Source organism: Mustela nigripes, chromosome X (assembly GCF_022355385.1).
Source record: "Mustela nigripes isolate SB6536 chromosome X, MUSNIG.SB6536, whole genome shotgun sequence".
Lineage (NCBI taxonomy): Eukaryota > Metazoa > Chordata > Mammalia > Carnivora > Mustelidae > Mustela > Mustela nigripes.
This window is the reverse complement of record NC_081575.1, coordinates 19,959,244-19,979,942: the sequence shown is the minus strand read 5'-3', so window position 1 is coordinate 19,979,942 and position 20,699 is coordinate 19,959,244. Positions and strand designations below refer to the sequence as shown.

The window sequence follows — 20,699 nt, the reverse complement described above, 5'->3', positions numbered from 1 at the left end:
ATAACTTCCTCAGTGTCAGAATTCAGTTGTATTTTGGGCTGAGCCAAAGTCACTGTAAACACACTTTTTGCATCCTTGTCTTTCCTATTTTTTTAGCAAATAAGAAAAACAATTTAATGCATCATTGCTTAAGATGACTAAGAGAGGGGCCCTTGGGTGGCTCAGTCACTTAAACATCTGCCTTTGGCTCACGTCATGATCCCAGGTTCCTGGGACCAAGACCTGCATTAGGCTCCCTGCTCAGCAGGGAGCCTGCTTCTCCCTCTCCCTCTGACACTCGCCCTGCTTGTGCTCTCTCTGTGTCAAATAAATAAAAATAAAACCTTAAAAAAATACTAAGGGACCTGGTAATCTTAAAGTGGTAGTTGGAATTTTGGATTATGAAATAATCCACACCTGAAATAACCTCATAGCCATTTGGATATAATTTCTTGGTTTAGTTTTCTTACTTCTTTAAAATTTTTGAGAGAGAGAGAACGAGCAAGCATGCGAGTAAAGGGGGTGGGAGGCAGAGGGAGAAGGAGAGAAATACTCTCAAACAGGCTCCACACCCAGTGCAGAGCCCGATGCAAGGCTTGATCTCGTGACTACCAAAATGAAGAGTTGGGTACTCAATTGTCTGAGCCACCCAGGTGCCCCCCAGTTGTCTTACTTTTTAAACCACGTCCGAGATGACATGACACCAGTTTGCTTTTCTATAGCAAGTGCTTTAGTATTTGTTGAATGGCTCAGTGGGCAAATGTGCAAAAATATTATGAGTGGTAAAAGCACGGTGAACAGTTTTATAAGACAGTGTGGCATTTTATTGGGCCAATGATTGTTATCTCAGCATGTTTATCAGCTTTTTAATGCCTTAATGTCAACACAACCCAGACAGAAATGGAACTGAATAATGGATTTATTATAGTAAATAGGAAATATGATTCAATCGGATTTTTGGGCAACATGCACCAAATAAAAATAAACCTAAGCAAATAAAGAGACCCTCCTCAGGCTCTTGGTCTTACATGACTTTGGTCCTCTCCAGTGTGCTGGAGTAAATGGATCCTGCCTGCCCTATTGTGTAGGAGGCATTTTAAAGAACCAGGAAGTGCTTTGCGCATTAAAACAGACTCTGAGGGGCACCTGGGTGGCTCCGTGGGTTAAGCCGCTGCCTTCGGCTCAGGTCATGATCTCAGGGTCCTGGGATCGAGTCCCACATCGGGCTCTCTGCTCAGCGGGGAGCCTGCTTCCCTCTCTCTCTCTCTCTCTCTGCCTGCCTCTCTGCCTACTTGTGCTCTTTCTGTCAAATAAATAAATAAAATCTTAAAAAAAAAAAAAAACAGACTCTGAGACCCTTAACAGCTGCATTGGTTGTTTCTAGGACTCCTCCTGAGAGGGCTCTTTGAGCCCAGCAGCTGATTATGGTCTCAACAGCTTGTAAATCCAGTGAACATATGGCTGGGTAGTAGCATGTTAAGCTCATGCACTTTACACTGCAGGGTTGATCCATTAGGTGGAGCACATCTTCCCTTTCAGCAACTCAGCAAAATTATGGCTTTAAGGCTTCAAGTGCATCACGACGGTTCTCCTGGCTCCATGTGATTATGTTTTCATATTCTCATGCCTACTTAGCGTTTTATGGTGTTGCACAAAGCAACTAACTCAGAAAATTTGAAGAGTGAAAGCACACTGAAATTGATACCTGGATACTACACAGTGTCATATTGCAGTTTAAGAGTTATTCTTCAACTGCTGTGTCCCGCTAGTCCAGATTTCTAAATGTGCAGATTAACTCTAGCAGTAGGACAGATCAATAAGCTTCTGTTTGTTAAAAAGAAGCAGCAACAACAGCAACTGGTTAACTCCCTGGTATAGTTTATGCCTTCAGGAAGCCATGTACGTTTATTTCTTTGAGATCTTCATATCAGTGTGGTCTTTTCATTCATGGCTCGCTCTTGACTTCTCTTAGCAAATATCCTAGGCAAACTTTACACTTTAAGAAGTGCCAGCAAAAATACGAATCAAAATTCTTATATATGTTTAGTGCTCCTTGACCTAGTAATACTTATTTGTAGGATTTATCCTAAGGAATTAAACAGATGTGTCAAAGCCTTGAACCACCAGTAAGGAGGAAGCCAGCTTCCCATCTTGTCCCCAAACCCAGTTGCTATTTGTGTTTTACATAGTTCCCAGTAACTCCTAACCCAACCCGAGAGAGTGCCTTATTGCTGGCATAAATGACACTTGCTGGGTGCTCAGCACTTCAGAGTGCATTGGAGTCCATCAGCCACTTGAAAGCCAAAAAGTTCTTTAGTTGTAGGAGCATAAAGCCTGCTGTGGTGAAGGCACATATGTCAAAGGTATTTATAGTGGTATTATAACAGTGAGATATTGGAAATAAATATACAACTATAGGGGAGTGGTTAGAATATTATATACTCATATGTTGAAATAACATGCAACCATTACTAGTCATGGTTTTTAAAAATTTAGTTTATTTATTTTAGAGAGAGTGAACATCAGGAGGGGCAAAGGGAGAGAAACTCCTCTCTGAGCTCAAAGAGGAACACGGGGCTCAATCTCAAGACTCTCAGATCTTGATCTGAGCTGAAACCACGAGTTGGGTGCTTAACTAACTGCGCCACCCAGGGGCTCCACAAGTCATGATGTTGAAGAAAAGTTAATTACATAGGAAAATTTGCACAATATAACATTAAGTGAAGAAAACACATAGAGAATAATGGTGATCATCTCTAGATGGAACAGTTATTGGTACCTTTATGATTTTCTGTATTTTCTAAAAATTTCTGAAATGAACGAAAATTATTTTTATAATCAAAAAGGAATAATGAACCTCATATATATACATATATTACATATCTCTGAAAGAAATCCCAGCAAAGCTGGGGCAGTTTTAGCACCTAGCTCTTAAAAAATGTTTGCGGAATAGGTAGACCGATGGACAGGTGAATGAATGAATAACATTGACACTTGCAGGTAACATTAACAAGTTTATGTGACTGTAAAAATAACAAATGAAGATTTGTTAATTAAAAGGAGAAGATTTCAGACCAGTTTGAAGGATGGCATAGGAGGTACTGAAGGAGTCACAAATTAAGCACGTGGCGGATGGAATTGTGGTCTGGCCTTGGGTCCATTGTTGCTCTTGTTGCCTAGCTATCAATACCATGTTTCCTCTTATTCTGTGTGTGCCCTTGAAATATATCTCCTGCCTGCTATTTTCATTGGTCTCTATTCAGTTTGGCCACTGACTGAGCAAGTGTGAATGAAATCAAAGTCATGAGTTCATTTTCCATTTGAATCAGTAAATGCTTTTCCATATGGGGAGAAGATATCCTAAGGCCAACTCTCAGAGATGGGCTTTTTAGACAAGTGGGAGCATTTGGTAGATCAGGGCAACCAGCCTATAACTCTTGTGAGACCACTCAAAATGCCCCTGAACAGAGGGTTGTGTGTTCTTATGTTCTTGAGAGTAGTACTCTGAAACAGGTGTGCTGTGCATAATGTCAGCTATCCAGGGAAGTAGTAGAAAACTTAGTCATATCACAGTTTTTATAACCAATTCACAAGCTCTTTATGGTAATTATAAATGAGACTGATTGACCTATATTCTGTCCTTCAAGGTTGTAATATCTTTTGGCTATTTTGATCAAATTGCTAAACAGGATCTGGTTTCTTTCCAAATCCACCAGGAGACAATATCAAATGCATGAATGAAATCTAAATGTTTCCTCCCCAACACATTCCTTTCTCTCTGCTGGAGCCTGTGTCAAAGAGCATTGCATAGCATTCTGTATCTCTGCTCTTGGTGGCTTATTAAATACTGTGTCCATAATAAGAGTTACTCTTAAACCCCAGTGTGTGATAATAGTGCCTTGTTTGTATCTGCTGTTTCTTGATCCTGCTCAGGTATTAAATTTGCTATTTGTCTTTTCAACCTGAGTCCTCTTTCATCACTCATTATCAAAAACATTCAGGGGTTAAGGAATTCAGTTTGGAGCCCAAGTGTCCTTGTCCTGGAGACCATAATATCTATAGATAGGACAGACTCCCTAAATTGGTCAGCTGAATATTTTATTCTCCAGGGTTTTTTTTATTCTTCAGGATTTTTAAGGATGAGGAAGAGAACATTCTCTAAGTACTAACTATCTGCTGTAGTTTAGGCATTTTCCCATACATTATCCAAGCTAATCCTTTCTAAAATCATATAAGGTAGGCATTATTACCCCGGTTTTGCAAATGAGGAAACTGTAACTTTGACAGTTTAAACAACTGAATCATAATTTCAACACTGGTCTATTGGACTTTAAAGCCTGTGAGTTTTCTACTCAGCATATTGCCTCCCAGGGACGGTTTCTTACACTGAACCTAACAACACAGCAGTCATCTAGCTTCCCCTCAGCTCCTGCCTTTCTCCTGTAACTAATTTCCATTCCACTTTGCTTGTGTTACCTTGGCAAAATCAGTCTTTTGCAGCAAGGCTAGGAAATTAAGCTTTGAACCACCAGTAAGGAGGAAGCCAGCTTCCCATCTTGTCCCCAAACCCAGTTGCTATTTGTGTTTTACATAGTTCCCAGTAACTCCTAACCCAACCCGAGAGAGTGCCTTATTGCTGGCATAAATGACACTTGCTGGGTGCTCAGCACTTCAGAGTGCATTGGAGTCCATCAGCCACTTGAAAGCCAAAAAGTTCTTTAGTTGTAGGAGCATAAAGCCTGCTGTGGTGAAGGCACATATGTCAAAGGTATTTATAGTGGTATTATAACAGTGAGATATTGGAAATAAATATACAACTATAGGGGAGTGGTTAGAATATTATATACTCATATGTTGAAATAACATGCAACCATTACTAGTCATGGTTTTTAAAAATTTAGTTTATTTATTTTAGAGAGAGTGAACATCAGGAGGGGCAAAGGGAGAGAAACTCCTCTCTGAGCTCAAAGAGGAACACGGGGCTCAATCTCAAGACTCTCAGATCTTGATCTGAGCTGAAACCACGAGTTGGGTGCTTAACTAACTGCGCCACCCAGGGGCTCCACAAGTCATGATGTTGAAGAAAAGTTAATTACATAGGAAAATTTGCACAATATAACATTAAGTGAAGAAAACACATAGAGAATAATGGTGATCATCTCTAGATGGAACAGTTATTGGTACCTTTATGATTTTCTGTATTTTCTAAAAATTTCTGAAATGAACGAAAATTATTTTTATAATCAAAAAGGAATAATGAACCTCATATATATACATATATTACATATCTCTGAAAGAAATCCCAGCAAAGCTGGGGCAGTTTTAGCACCTAGCTCTTAAAAAATGTTTGCGGAATAGGTAGACCGATGGACAGGTGAATGAATGAATAACATTGACACTTGCAGGTAACATTAACAAGTTTATGTGACTGTAAAAATAACAAATGAAGATTTGTTAATTAAAAGGAGAAGATTTCAGACCAGTTTGAAGGATGGCATAGGAGGTACTGAAGGAGTCACAAATTAAGCACGTGGCGGATGGAATTGTGGTCTGGCCTTGGGTCCATTGTTGCTCTTGTTGCCTAGCTATCAATACCATGTTTCCTCTTATTCTGTGTGTGCCCTTGAAATATATCTCCTGCCTGCTATTTTCATTGGTCTCTATTCAGTTTGGCCACTGACTGAGCAAGTGTGAATGAAATCAAAGTCATGAGTTCATTTTCCATTTGAATCAGTAAATGCTTTTCCATATGGGGAGAAGATATCCTAAGGCCAACTCTCAGAGATGGGCTTTTTAGACAAGTGGGAGCATTTGGTAGATCAGGGCAACCAGCCTATAACTCTTGTGAGACCACTCAAAATGCCCCTGAACAGAGGGTTGTGTGTTCTTATGTTCTTGAGAGTAGTACTCTGAAACAGGTGTGCTGTGCATAATGTCAGCTATCCAGGGAAGTAGTAGAAAACTTAGTCATATCACAGTTTTTATAACCAATTCACAAGCTCTTTATGGTAATTATAAATGAGACTGATTGACCTATATTCTGTCCTTCAAGGTTGTAATATCTTTTGGCTATTTTGATCAAATTGCTAAACAGGATCTGGTTTCTTTCCAAATCCACCAGGAGACAATATCAAATGCATGAATGAAATCTAAATGTTTCCTCCCCAACACATTCCTTTCTCTCTGCTGGAGCCTGTGTCAAAGAGCATTGCATAGCATTCTGTATCTCTGCTCTTGGTGGCTTATTAAATACTGTGTCCATAATAAGAGTTACTCTTAAACCCCAGTGTGTGATAATAGTGCCTTGTTTGTATCTGCTGTTTCTTGATCCTGCTCAGGTATTAAATTTGCTATTTGTCTTTTCAACCTGAGTCCTCTTTCATCACTCATTATCAAAAACATTCAGGGGTTAAGGAATTCAGTTTGGAGCCCAAGTGTCCTTGTCCTGGAGACCATAATATCTATAGATAGGACAGACTCCCTAAATTGGTCAGCTGAATATTTTATTCTCCAGGGTTTTTTTTATTCTTCAGGATTTTTAAGGATGAGGAAGAGAACATTCTCTAAGTACTAACTATCTGCTGTAGTTTAGGCATTTTCCCATACATTATCCAAGCTAATCCTTTCTAAAATCATATAAGGTAGGCATTATTACCCCGGTTTTGCAAATGAGGAAACTGTAACTTTGACAGTTTAAACAACTGAATCATAATTTCAACACTGGTCTATTGGACTTTAAAGCCTGTGAGTTTTCTACTCAGCATATTGCCTCCCAGGGACGGTTTCTTACACTGAACCTAACAACACAGCAGTCATCTAGCTTCCCCTCAGCTCCTGCCTTTCTCCTGTAACTAATTTCCATTCCACTTTGCTTGTGTTACCTTGGCAAAATCAGTCTTTTGCAGCAAGGCTAGGAAATTAAGCTTTGAACCACCAGTAAGGAGGAAGCCAGCTTCCCATCTTGTCCCCAAACCCAGTTGCTATTTGTGTTTTACATAGTTCCCAGTAACTCCTAACCCAACCCAAGAGAGTGCCTTATTGCTGGCATAAATGACACTTGCTGGGTGCTCAGCACTTCAGAGTGCATTGGAGTCCATCAGCCACTTGAAAGCCAAAAAGTTCATCAGTTGTAGGAGCATAAAGCCTGCTGTGGTGAAGGCACATATGATCCTCCTCTGGGCTGGAGTGGTAAACAGAGCAACTGCAAAAAAAAATCTACCAAAGGAGAGTTGGTGTGTATTAGAATAGGTCAGCGAGCAACCGGCCATTTGTGCTGAAGACAGAGGGTGAAAATAGAAGGGAATTTTCCGGAATATGGAAATGGAAAGGAAGGATCATTAACCTCCAAACAACTGAGGGAAGCCAGGTGGGAGTTAATCCAAGACTGAAGGGGAATTAAAACCCAAGTGCAAGACATGGTGGTGTGGCGCCATCCTGCGGAGAGGAGGACGGCCAGATTTTGTGCTCGTTCCGAACATTGTAGTTTCAGATTTAAATGAAAAATGAATTTCTTGGGCCTCTTGACATTGACCTGTACACACTGACTTCAAATGCCTCCTCAGGCCATCAGTTTAGACATATCAAGGGGTTAACCTTCCAAGGTTATTTTGGCACCAAATCCCAGACAGATTTAATCCATTCTCTCTTGGTTTCTTCTTGTCTTCGGTTGTCCACTCAGCAGCTTTCTAGGAGATAATCTAGTTGAGGGCCTTAAGAGGCAAACTTTCTAGGAATCTACGTGGAGACCAGGAGATTAAGAAGGGGTTACAGGGAAGCTCAGGGAGACTGACGATATTTCCCAGGTTTCTTCCCTACTCTGCTCTTGAATTGCTGCTGCTGGGGTTGCCCAGAGGGAGCCTGGACATAATTTCTGGCTGCCAACAGTCATTTTCTATACCCACAGAAAGCAGGAGGAGACACTGCTTCCTCAGCTGGTCTCCTGGGATATGTTGGAGGCATCCTCCTATGCCACTGAGTTTCTTAGAAAATGAGGATTTAAGAAGGTCAAGCTCAGAGGGAAAAATTGAGTCCGAGCTGTGGAGAGCTTAGCAGTGCCTTTCTTCGTCCTGACCCCTTTTGCCTCTTTCTTCCCTTTGAGTATCTCAGAATTGGTGGTTCAGTATTGTTATCAGCAAGTAAGAAGCCAACTGAGGGGAAGGGGTACCACAGTTACAAAAGTGGTGCATTGGGAGGGGTAGTAGCAGAAATAACCACAAGATTGGCTATTTCCGAAGAAACAATGTTTTGAGCACCATGAATTGTAAAAGAAGAGTGCCTGTAGATTCTAATTCAGGTTCCTACATTTTAGGCAAACTTACCACCTAAAAAGTCTGATTCACATCAGGGAGGGCAGGACTTCTCACTTTATTATAATCAGTCACTATAGTAACCACCTTGTTTCTCTAGAACTGTGCTATCCGCTATGGTGTAGCTACTAGCCCTGTCACTACTGAGCTTTAGAAATCAGACTAGTTTGCTTGGAGATGTTCTGTAAAGGTAAAATACACATCAGATTCAGAGATTTAGCATGAAAAACACAGTGTAGTAATTTTATATCAATTACATATTGAAATATTTTAGATACATTGGGGTTAAATGAAACATTAACATAAATTTTGCCTAGTTTTTTTCTTTACCTTTTTAACATATAGTTACTTGAACATTTAAAATTATATGACTTGCATGATATTTCTATAGGATAGTGCTTCTCTAGTGCATTCAAAACTAGGATTTGATTTTTTAACATCATTTCAGTAGTACATTTCTTTACGTAAGTATACCCGTACAGGAGAAACAGAGTCATTGCAAAAGAAAGATTGGGAGGAATAGAGATTTGCAGATGAGGAAATGGATTACAGAAAAGAGTCAGCACCCTACCTTAGTTCCTCTCAGTCTGGGGTGAGGGGTGGTCAGCGGCCTAAAGCAAGTACTCTCATTCCCCTAGCTCCATCTGATTTCCTAGCTGGGGTGCAGAGAGGCGAGGGAGCAGGCACTTAGGAAATTCCCTGCCCTTACCATCTTAGCCATCGAGATCTGAGTGGGAGATAATGGCAATAGGATAGGAATTTTCCCTGGGCCCCTTCGGACCACCATATCTGGCTGAGAGAAAAAGGAGACACGAGGCGAGCCCCTTCTTCACTCCCAGGGCCATCTGGTAGAGCTGCTGTCGCACCTCCTTCTGCCAATAGGCATAGATGAGTGGGTTGAGTAGGGAGTTGCCCACACCGAGCAGCCACAGGTACCGTTCTAGCACCAGGTAGAGGTAGCACTTCTGGCAGGCCACCTGCACAATGCCAGTGATAAGGAAGGGGGTCCAGGACAGAGTGAAGCTCCCAATGAGAACAGCCACAGTGCGGACAGCTTTGAAGTCGCTGGGATTCCGTGGAGGCCGGTATGCCCCGGTCATGGCTCCTGCGTGTTCCATCTTTCGGATCTGCTGGCTGTGCATGGAGGCAATCTTGAGCATGTCACAGTAGAAGAAGACAAAGAGGAGCAGGGCTGGGAAGAAGCCAACGCAGGAGAGGGTCAGCACAAAGCGTGGGTGAAACACAGCGAAGAAGCTGCAGGTACCGTGGTAGGTAGTCTGCCGGAATGTGAGGACTCCCAGTGGGAGGAAGCCAATGAAGCAAGACACCAACCACAGCCCGGCAAGGCAGGCCCCAGCCACGAACCCATTCATGATCTGGAAGTAGCGGAGGGGCTGCTTGATGGCAAGGTACCGGTCTAAGGCAATCAGCATGACCGTGAGGACAGAGGCAGCGGCGGAAGAAGTAACAAATGCCATCCGAAGGCTGCACAGGGTCTTCTGTGTGGGCTGAGCTGGGCTGGAGAGCTGGTCTGTGACTAGGCCAGAGATGGCCACACCAAGCAAGGTGTCAGCCACCGCCAGATTCAAGGTGAAGCAGAGACCGACACCATCATTCTTGTGGATCAGCAACAGTACGGCTGCGGCCACTAGCACATTGACAGCAATAATGAGGGAGGCGAGCACAGCAAGGATCACTCCAAATGGCAAAGATGACTCCATGTCTTCAAGTGGCAGGATTTCCACTTACCGGGGCATGCTGTCTCTCCAGCTCCAGTTCTCACGGGCTGGAGGAGGAAGAGCGTTGTTCAGAGCCACAGCTAAGCCCTGGCTGCCACTGGCCGTCCGCGCTGGCAGCTTGCCATCTGTGAGATCCTGCCAGTCCCTGCGAATCTCTCTCTTTCAGTCCTCAGCCTCTTGCCTCTCCCGCTGTCTGAAGGCAACAATCCCAGTGCGGACCTCCCCCTGGACCCTGAGCTAGTCCCTCCCCCTCCGACACCCGAGTTACTAGACAACTCCCAAGTACCTGGTGCATACTGTCTCCCCAGGCTCTCTCCCTTTGTTGATGCTTCAAGGACTTTTTTGGAGGGACTGGGTCACTCAGCAGGTCTCCTGTCTGGCAGAAGATATGCTTGACTCTAATCACACTTGTTCTTTCTCCATAGTTTGATATTAAACTTGCACTTCTTCATTTCCTAAGCCTCAAGGACCAGCTTAACAGCTAATCTCGGTTTAATGAAGCATTTACTTAATAACGAATTCTCAGCCACTACTATTACTGCTTTCAATCAAGCAGGATGGCCATAATCAGCTGAAGTGGGAAGTGAGGGCAGGCAGGCAATTTCAGGGCCCAGCATGCTTTCAGGGGAGTTACCACACATTTAAGCTGTTTGTTTGTCTGTTTGTTTTAATCTTTTGTTTCCTAACACCCCGGATTCTAATTCTCTCAAATAGCGTGTGCTGTTCCCCTCTTTCTCATCCCTCAGAACTCAGCTGATTCAGGAGGGCAGGAAAACAAAAGGAGAGAATTGCTAATAGTTTGTTATTCAGTTTATTATTTTTTTATTATGTTAGTCACCATACGTTATTCAGTTTAGAATAGATCCCACTCCCTGTCTAAAGCTGCTCTCCGGGGATGCCTGGGTGGCTCATTCAATTAAACATCTGGCTTTGGCTTGGGTCATGATCCCAGAGTCCCGGGATGGGTTCCCACTCATTGCGGAGCCTGCTTCTCCCTCCGCCTGCCACTGCCCCTGCTTGTGTGCTCTTACTCTCACTGACAAATAAATAAATAAAATCTTATTTAAAAAAGGCTGCTGTATGTTGTGTATACTCATTGAAGACACGTCTCTGATCACAAGTAGCGGCTGCCAGCCTTGCCCTTCTTGATCCTGTACACCCAGTGTCTGAGACATGAGAAGAAGAGGTGGGCTGCATTCTGGAAAGCGTCTTTTCTCATGTTTGGTTGTGGAATTTTCCATTTTGCATTGTGGATAGCGTTAGGCTGCAGGGTGGCAGTGTTGCTGAAGCTAGTGAGATGTGCTTAGGCCGGGTGCTGTGTCGGTCACTCCTATTTTAGGTTGTATATCCATTTGTTCGGGTACATTAGAACTAACCTTTTGCCTGCCACTCTTGGATACCAAGAAGAGAGGGGTGGGGAGAAGAGTGGTTTGAAGTGTATTGACTCTGTTCAGGTGAGAGCACAAATGGGAAAGGTTAGTGTTTTAAGTGAGGGAGTGGAGAGCAAGGTACAGAGTTGGAGGCAAATATTATATTCCAGGATGTTTTGACAGTCTGAGAGGGCCTCTGACAGATGTCTCATCTACAAAGGAGCAGAAGGGCCATGGCATGGGGGCTCAGTATCCCAGCTGCAAGTCTGAGAACAGTTATTCTTTGGTAGCCTGCCACCCCCCCCCCCCCCCACTCCGTTTGGAAGCTGACTTTAGTTGCTTGGTACCTGGCCTGAAATTATGCTTGGATTGAAGGTTGTGCTCTTGTTTCTTTAGCACTTGAGTCCATGAATGGACGCAAGATGGTCCTTTTGAAGCCCATGCTCAAACTGGAGAGTGTGTCAGAATCCCATGAGGGGGGATGTGCACGTCTGTGCCCACATTCTTGGGCCTCATGTAGAGTTTTGGATTATTTATGGCTCGGGTGGGCCTGAGAATCTGGATTTCTTTTTAAAATTAACATATAATGTATTATTTGTTTCAGGGGCACAGGTCTGTGATTCATCAGTCTTACACAATTCACAGTGCTCACCATAGCACCCTCCCACCCCCCAACCCCTCCAGCAACCCTCAGTTCGTTTCTTGAAATTAAGATTCTCTTAGGGTTTGTTTCCCTCTCTGGTATCATCTTGTTTCATTTTTCCCTTCCTTCCCCTATGATCCTCTGTCTTGTTTCTCAGATTCCTCATATCAGTGAGATCATATAATAATTGTCTTTCTCTGATTGACTTATTTCACTCAGCGTAATACCCTCTAATTCCATCCATGTTGTTGCAAATGGCAAGATTTCAATTTTTTGATGGCTGCATAATATTCTATTGTGTATATATATACCAAATCTTCTTTATCCATTCATCTGTTGATGGATATCTAGACTCTTTCCATTGTTTGGCTCTTATGGACATTGCTGCTATAAACATCGGGATGCCCCTCTCCCTTTGGGCCACTACATTTGTATTGTTGGGGTAAATACCCAGTGGTACAATTTCTAGGTCGTAAGACTGCTCTATTTTCAACTTTTTGAGGAACCTCCCTACTGTTTTCCAGAGTGGCTGCACCAGCTTGCATTACCCCCAACAGTGTAGGAGAGTTCCCCTTTCTCCGCATCCTCACCAATATCTGTCATTTTCTGACTGGTTCGTTTTAGCCATTCTGACTCAAGTGAGGTGGTATCTCATTGTGGTTTTGATTTGTAATTTTCTGATGCTGAGTAATATTGAGCATTTTTTCATGTGTCTGTTGGACATTTGGATGTCTTCTTTGCAGAAATGTCTGTTCATGTCTTCTGCTCATTTCTTGATGGGATTGTTTGTTCTTTGGGTGTTGAGTTTGATAAGTTCTTTATAGACTTTGTATACTAGCCTTTTATCTAATACATCATTTGCAAATATCTTCTCCCATTCTCTTGGTTGTCTTTTGGTTTTGTTGACTGTTTCCTTGCTGTGCAACTTTTGATCTTGATGAAGTCCCAAGAGTTCATTTTTGTCCTTGCTTCCCTTGCCTTTGGCAATATGTCTAGGGATACAGTTGTGTTTTAATTTGTTTCCATGAATTTTAATTCTTCCTTAATTTCCTGGTTGACCCATTCATTCTTTAGTAGGATTCTCTTTAGCCTCCTAAATTTGAGTTCTTTCCAATTTTCCTCTTGTGATTGAGTTCTAGTTTCAAAACACTGTGATCCAAAAATATGCAGGGAATGATCCCAATCTTTTGGTACCTGATTTGAAACCTGATTTGTGACGCAGGATGTGATCTATTCTGGAGAATGTTCCATGTGCACTAGAGAAGAATGTGTATTCTGTTCCTTTGGGATGGAATGTTCTGAATATATCTGTGATGTCCATCTCGTCCACTGTGTCATTTAAGGCTTTTATTTCCTTGTTGATCTTTTGCTTGGATGATCCGTCCATTTCAGTGAGGGGGGAGTTAATGTCCTCTACTATTATTGTATTATTGTTGATGTGTTTCTTTGATTTTGTTATTAACTGGTTTATATAATTGGCTGCTTCCATGTTAGGGGCATAGATATTTAAAATTGTTAGATCTTCTTGTTGGATAGACCCTTTAAGTATGATATAGTGTCCTTCCTCATTTCTTATTATAGTCTTTGGCTTAAAATCTAACTTGTCTGGTATAAGGATTGCCACTCCAGCTTTCTTTTGATGTCCGTTAGCATGGTAAATTGTTTTCCATCCCCTCATTTTAAATCTAGAGGTGTCTTTGGATCTAAAATGAGTGTCTGGCAGACAGTATATTGGTGGGTCTTGTTTTTTTTATCCAGTCTGATACCCTGTGTCTTTTGATTGGGGCATTTAGCCCATTTACATTCAGGATAACTATTGAAAGATATGAATTTAGTGCCTTTGTATTGTCTGTAAGGTGACTGTTCCTATATATTGTCTTGTTCCTTTCTGGTCTATGTCCTTGTAGGCTCTCTCTTTGCTTGGAGGACCCCTTTCAATATTTCCTGTAGGGCTGGTTTGCTGTTTATGAATTCTTTTAGTTTTTGTTTGTCCCGGAAGTTTTTTATTTTATCTCTCCTTCTATTTTCAGTGATAGCCTAGATGATATAGTATTCTTGGCTGCATATTTTCTCATTTAGTACTCTGAATATACCATGCCAGTCCTTTCTGGCCTACCAGGTCTTTATGAATAGGTCTGCTGCCAATCTAAAGTTTGTACTGTTGTAGGTTACAAACCTCTTGTCCCGAGCTGCTTTCAGGATTTTCTCTTTGTCTCTGAGACTTCTAAGTTTTACTATTAGATGATGGGTGTTGACCTCTTTTTATTTTGAGGGTGGTTCTCTGTGCCTCCAGGATCTTGATGCCTGTTTCCTTCCCCAAATTAGGCAAGTTCTCTGCTATAATTTGTTCCAATATACCTTCTGCCTCTCTCTTTTTTCTTCTTCTTCTGGGATCCCAATTATTCTAATTTTGTTTCATTTTATGGTATCACTTATCTCTTGAATTCTCCCTTCACAATCCAATAGTTGTTTACCTCTCTTTTTCTCAGCTTCTTTATTCGCCATCATTTGGTCTTCTGTATCACTAATTCTCTCTTCTACCTTATTTGTCCTAGCAATTAGAGCCTCCATTTTTTATTGCACCTCATTAATAGCCTTTTTGATTTTGACTTGGTTAGATTTAAGTTCTTTTATTTTTCCATAAAGGGATTCTTGAGTATCCTCTATGCGTTTTTCAAGCCCAGCTAGTATCTTTATAATCAGCATTCTGAACTCTAGTTCCAACATCTTACTAATGTCCATATTGATTAGGTCCCTGGCGGTCAGTACTGCCTTTTGTTCTTTTTTTTTGAGGTGAGTTTTTTTTTTTTTCATTTTGTCATTTTGTCCAGAGAAGAATAGATGAATGAGAGGACAAAATGCTAAAAGTGTAACAATGACCCCAGAAAAATAGACACTAAACAAATCAGAAGAGACCTTAAACCAGGGAGAAAAGAAAGGAAAAAAAAAAAAGAATATGATCAGGCTGGTGAATAGAACAGAGCCACACATTAGATTTTGGGTGTTATTTTGGTCTGTTAGAAGAAACTGCCTCCCAAAATTTTAAAGAAAGAAACACACACACACACACACACACACACACACACACACACACACACAAATAAAGGTAAATGGGATAGAATATGACTATAAAGATAGAAACTTAAAAAGATTTTATAAAAGGAACTGATGGGGCACCTGGGTGGCTCAGCAGGTTAAAGCCTCTCTCTGCCTTTGACTCAGGTCATGATCTCAGGGTCCTGGGATTGAGCCCTGCATTGGGCTCTCTGCTCAGCAGGGAGCCTGCTTCCTCCTCTCTCTCTGCCTGTCTCTCTGCCTGCTTGTGATCTCTGTCTGTCAAATAAATAAACAAAATCTTAAAAAAAAAAAGGAGTTGATAAGAAGTTGGCTGAAAAGAAAGAAAAAAATTAAAAGAAACAAACAAAAGAAATAAGCCATACACTAGATCATTAGATTTAAGGTATATTTTGGTCTGTTAGAAGAAACTGTATCCCAAAATTTTAAAGAAAGGAATACTTACATATGTACAAAAAATAGGGTTAAATACAATGAAGGGATAGACTATGACTGTAAAAATGAAAATTAAAAAAGATTTTTAAAAAGGTATTGAGAAGATAAGATGTTGGTTGAAAAAGGAAAGAAGAAAAAAATCAAAAAAAGAAAAAAAGAAGGAAAATTTTAAAAATTAACTTTGAAAGACCAAAGAATCATTGGGAATAAGCCATGAATTCTATGTGTTTTATTCCCCTAGCACTGGAATTTTGCAGTTCTCATTGATCGGTAAACTTGGTCTTGGCTTGATGTTCTTGCTGATCTTCTGGGGAAGGGGGCCTGTTGTAGTAATTCTGAAATGTCTTTGCCTGAGGAGGAATTGCACTGCCCTTGCCAGGGTCCAGGCTAAGTAATCTGCTTGGGTTTGCTCTTAGTAGCTTTTGTTCCCTGAAAGCTTTCTGTACAGCTTTGGAGGATAAGAATGAAAATGGCAGCCTCCCAATATCTGGCCCTGGAGGAGCTGAGAAATGGGGGTCGCACCCCTTAGTGTACCCTCAGAAAAAAGCAGTCAATCACTCCCATCTCTATGGTCTCTGGCCGTACTCTGTGTTCACCCAGCCTGTGACTGAACATTTCTATCTCTGGCACATGGACCTATTTGGAGTCTCCAAACCCAGCAGATTCCTGCAGCATACTCCCGCGTCACTCCTCCCAATAGAGGAAGGGGAGGCTCGTAGGATCCACTACTTTGAAGAATTGTGGCCCAACTGTACCATGGATCTCAGTTTATGGCAACCCTGAGCTGAGAGCGCACTCCTCATCTCTGTCTTTGCAGGCAGCTTTCCTGCTCTGACACTTTGGAGCTCTGCCACACTCAGGCACCCCCGGTCTTCCTGTGTCACTGAGGGTCCTGAGACCACACTATCCTAGTGGGGGTTCCGCCGCCCACTTAGCCACTGGAGTGATGTCCCTCTGTGGACCAAACTTCTAAAAGTTCTGATTTTGTGCTCTGCTGCTCTCTCATTTGCCAGAAGCCTGCTGATGGAGGCTCCTTCTCCCCACTGTCTATCTTCCCATATATTGCCTTGGGTTCACTTCTCCGCATGTCCTACTTTCCAGAAAGTGGTCGCTTTTCTGTTCCTAGAATTGCTATTTTCTTTGATCTCCTGTTGAGTTTGTAAGTGTTCAGGATGCTTTGATAACTATCAAGCTGAATTCCTGGGACCAGATGAAATTTAGGTCTCCTACTCCTCTGCCGTCTTGCTCCCAGTTTAAGAATCTGCATTTCTAACAAGCTCCCAGGTGATGTTGATGCTGATTCGGGGACCCCATTTGAGAATGACTGCTCTAGTGAAATGGTTCTTAATCTTAGCTGTGCTGTGGAATTACTTGGGGATTCTGAAAATATGGATGTTTGGGTCATATACCAAGAGCTTCTGATATCATTAGTTTGGGGTGTGACCTATGCATCTGGAGTTTAGAAATCTCCTCATGTGATTCTAATATTCAGCCAGTGATGAGAACTGCTGTTCAATGGTAGAAGCACAGGTGGCTGCAGTCAGGAAATCTGGGGGCCAGCCCAGCACTATCTCTGACTTTGCTTGGACAAATGACTTCACCTCTCTGACTTAGCACTGGCTTCCTTATGTGGTAACATGGGGACAATAATTCTGATGTCATAGCATTGCAGGGATGAAAATAGGAGGTAAGATGGATAAGTTGTAACTAATCTTGATACTCAACATGGGGTTGAACTCACAACCCTGAGACCAAGAGTCCCATGCTCCACGGACTGAGCCAGCCTGGTACCCCTGAAGTATAATGGATATTAAAAGGCTTCATGAACTGTAAAATGTTACACACGTATCTTTATGGAGTGTCTTCTAGTCTCTTGCTAATCAAAGTGTGTTTCAGATCAGGAGCACTGGTATGACCTGTGAGCTTGGAGAAATGCAGAATCCTAGGCCCTGCCCAAGACCTACAGAAGCAGAGTCTGCCTTGGAGCAAGATCCCCAGGTGATCTGTGTACACATTCAACTTGTCCTTTCCTCCCTCCTACTTTCAAGTGCCTGGTTACATGAGTTAATTATTCTGCTTCACTGTCACAAACTTAGTGGCTTAAACCACATAAATATACTATCTTACCATTCTTGAGGTCAGAAGTCTGAAACAGGGCTTACAGGGCTCAAATCAAGGTGCTGGCAGGGCTGGATTCCTTTGGGAGGCTCCAGGGGAAAATAGTTTCCTTGCCTTGCCTTTTTTCTGCTTTTAGAGGCTGCCTGCATGCCTTGGCCTATGGCACATCACTCCAACCTCTGTTTCCATAGTCACATCTCCTCTGATCCTCCTGCCTCCCTCTTTTAAGGAACCTTGTAATTGTATCGAGTCTACCTAGATAATCCATGATATCCTCCACGTGTCAAGATCCTTAACTCAGTCACATTTGCAAAGTGACTTTTGCTAGGTAAGGTAAAAAAATATTCACAGGTTCTGGGGATTAGGATATGTACCTATTTGGGGGAGCATTTTTCTGCCTACCACACCAGTCTTCTCTGCTGTTCATGTCTTCTCTATCCATTCCTGAAAGATGTTCTTCCTTTGCTCATGTCCTAGACATTTATTTGTTTTAGCTGTCAACACTCTCTTGTTTTCTGTCTTGTCCTCTCAGGCACCCACAAGCTGATTTAAACTAATCTCAGCAGCTTTGGAGAATAGTGAACTCCCTGCCATTGGAAGGATGCAAGCAGAGCCTGAATGCTCACCTGTCCGGAGGGCAATAGAGGGAATTCTCGTGGTGGTGCAAAACATCTGCAAAATGTTGTTATTCCCATTGAGCTGGCTTTCAGTCCCTATGCCACCTGTTTTTGAAGGGGCCCCTGGGAATCCCTACCCCCCTTAGCCCCTTAGCCTTCCCCACCTCTGTGTCCTCCTTGAGCTTTTCTGTCCCTTTTCTCACACTACCACATGGACTCAGCTATCTGTCCTATGGCTGTGCCCATGCCAGGGGATCAACACCACAGAGAACATGGTTCCTTCCGGGAAGCTCGGTGGTCAGTCCTCATGGTCCTGAGGCTGAGGGTTCTCAGAGTCTCCAGAGTGGAGCACTGACAAGGTAAACACGCTGGGGTTGACAAAGGGGAGGAAGGGGAAGGATGAGAGGGCTTATTCTCTGGTCAAACTATCCCATAACCAATGAGTTAAATGGTCATAGTGAGTTATAGTGGGCTTTCACCAAGGGTGCAGCGGGGTGCTTCATCCACCCTGAGGGCATGGGACCGAGAACCAGAACCTTCACCTGGAGTGGCAGTGGAGGAGGAACCAGGCTTCAGGAGAGGCCGCCTTCAGAGCTGGGCCTCTGGGAGAGGAGCTCTAGGAAGATATCCAAAACAAGTCAAACCTGATTCCTTGTTGTGCGTAGACCAGCCATTTGCCTCTATGGTTTAGCTGCATCTAGCCCAAGGACAAAGGCAGCAGTGACATTTAATATCTCTTCATGAATGACCAGACTGGACCTCCATTGCTATTAGATATTATGCAGTGGTATGAAAAGAATAGGATAGACTTATGTGTCCTAACACAGACCTCCAAAGCATATTGTTGATTGAAAATCAAGTCACACATCAGTATGTAGAATCTGGACCTACCTATGAAAATAAAACCCCACACCCCAGTTTTGTGTGTGTGAAAAAATGCATAGAAATCAGAATCAATGCACGTTAACAGAGAGGGAATAACTGAGGAGGGGACAGGGGTTGGGGGTGATGTTCAGAGAGTGACTGTCACATTTACTTTGAATACTTCTGACTTGTTATATATTTTCACAGCGAGTACCTATTTATATAATTTCAAAAGGAAAAAAAACCTCCTCAACCTCCTCCCCATTCCAGCTCAGGAACCACTTTGCCAAGGCCCTTTGCAGACCGCACAAAAATGTATGTGGCACACACATACCTTTTATCTACGAATATATGTAGTTATGTATTTGCTTTTGCTCATATTGTTACTTGCCTGTGCTATAGCTGTAGAATGAGGTGTGTGTGTGTGTGTGTGTGTGTGTGTGTGTGTGTGTGTGTGTGTATGCGCAGATTGGGAGAAATGGTATGGTAAAACAGGGTGGGAAAATCAGTATTTGAGGCTTTAGTCTCTTCTTAGAATGGGAGACACTTTGAGGAAACAGCCTTAGATTTCTCGGACTTCTGAGCCTCCTTATAGCAGTGATACCAGCTAACATTTATGGGGCCTTTATCTTTTTTAATATTTTATTTATTTATCTACAAGAGGGAGCAGGGGGGAAAGCAAAGGGAGAGAGACAAACAGGCTCTGCTCTCAGCACAGAGCCGGCTGCACGGCTCGATGCCACGACCCTGAGATCATGTCTGGAGCTGAAATCAAGAGTGAATTGGATGCTCAACTGACTGTGCCATCCAGGCACCCCTTATGGGGCCTTTAAATACTGAGTCTGTCCCAAATATACAATGTATTCTCCTTTTATCCTCACAAAACTTCTGTAAGGTAGGTACTAGTAATACCTTGATTTTACAGATGGGAAAACCAAGTCATGCAGAGGGTGACTTATTTGTCCAAGGCTGCACAGTTCATAAGCAGCAGGTGTTGAAAACAGGTAAGAAGCCTGTGTGGAACAGCCACCAAGAATTTGTCTTGGTTCTTATCATCCATAGAGACTACATGTTGTCCCCTTTTCTTGCAAGTTGGTGCCTCTGTGCCTTTGCCCATCTTATGACCTCTGGCCTTCAAGCTGACAAGTCTATGCTTTGGGTTTCTCCACTGGGGCTTGAGCTGATCTTAAGCAGAAGACCCTTCCCTCTTTATTGGTCAACAAAGTCCAGTGATTGTGGAAAATGAGGATTAATTTTTACCCTAAGCCCAATGAAATCTAGGACTCTGGACTCACATATACCTCTCCATTTATCTTCCCACTCCTGCTTTCTGTTCTTGCTAGTGCCTCTTTCATTTAGCACTTTATTATCTTTCTTCTTTAAAGATTTTATTTATTTATTTGAGAGAGAGAGAGCAAGCATGATGGGGGTAGGGGCAGAGGGAGAGGAAGGAACAGATTCCCCACTGAGCAGGGAGACTGATGCGGGGCTCCATCCCAGGACCCTGGGGATCATGACCTGAGCTGAAGGCAGGTGCTTAACTGACTGAGCCG

At 42.6% G+C, this 20,699-nt stretch overlaps 2 protein-coding genes across 3 annotated transcripts in view; one reads left to right on the top strand and one right to left on the bottom strand.

The window, feature by feature from the left end:
• Positions 1 to 19,442, top strand: part of SLC25A14 (solute carrier family 25 member 14) — a 61,076-nt gene extending 41,634 nt beyond the window's left edge. Inside the window, exons 10-12 of one of the 2 annotated variants that reach the window (XR_009401431.1) lie at positions 17,444 to 17,545; positions 18,198 to 18,641; positions 19,354 to 19,442. Coding sequence is in view for 1 of the 2 variants with exons in the window: in XM_059386059.1 (XP_059242042.1) it covers positions 17,444 to 17,545; positions 18,198 to 18,212 (117 nt within the window). In the remaining variant the exon portion in view is untranslated. Of the gene's footprint in view, positions 1 to 17,443; positions 17,546 to 18,197; positions 19,244 to 19,353 lie in introns of those variants that run through there. The other variant, XM_059386059.1, reaches the window with a different exon arrangement.
• GPR119 (G protein-coupled receptor 119) lies at positions 8,999 to 10,006 on the bottom strand. The gene has a single exon (XM_059386335.1). The coding sequence runs from the start codon at positions 10,004 to 10,006 to the stop codon at positions 8,999 to 9,001; it is 1,008 nt and encodes a 335-aa protein (XP_059242318.1).
• Positions 19,443 to 20,699: the final 1,257 nt, after the last annotated feature.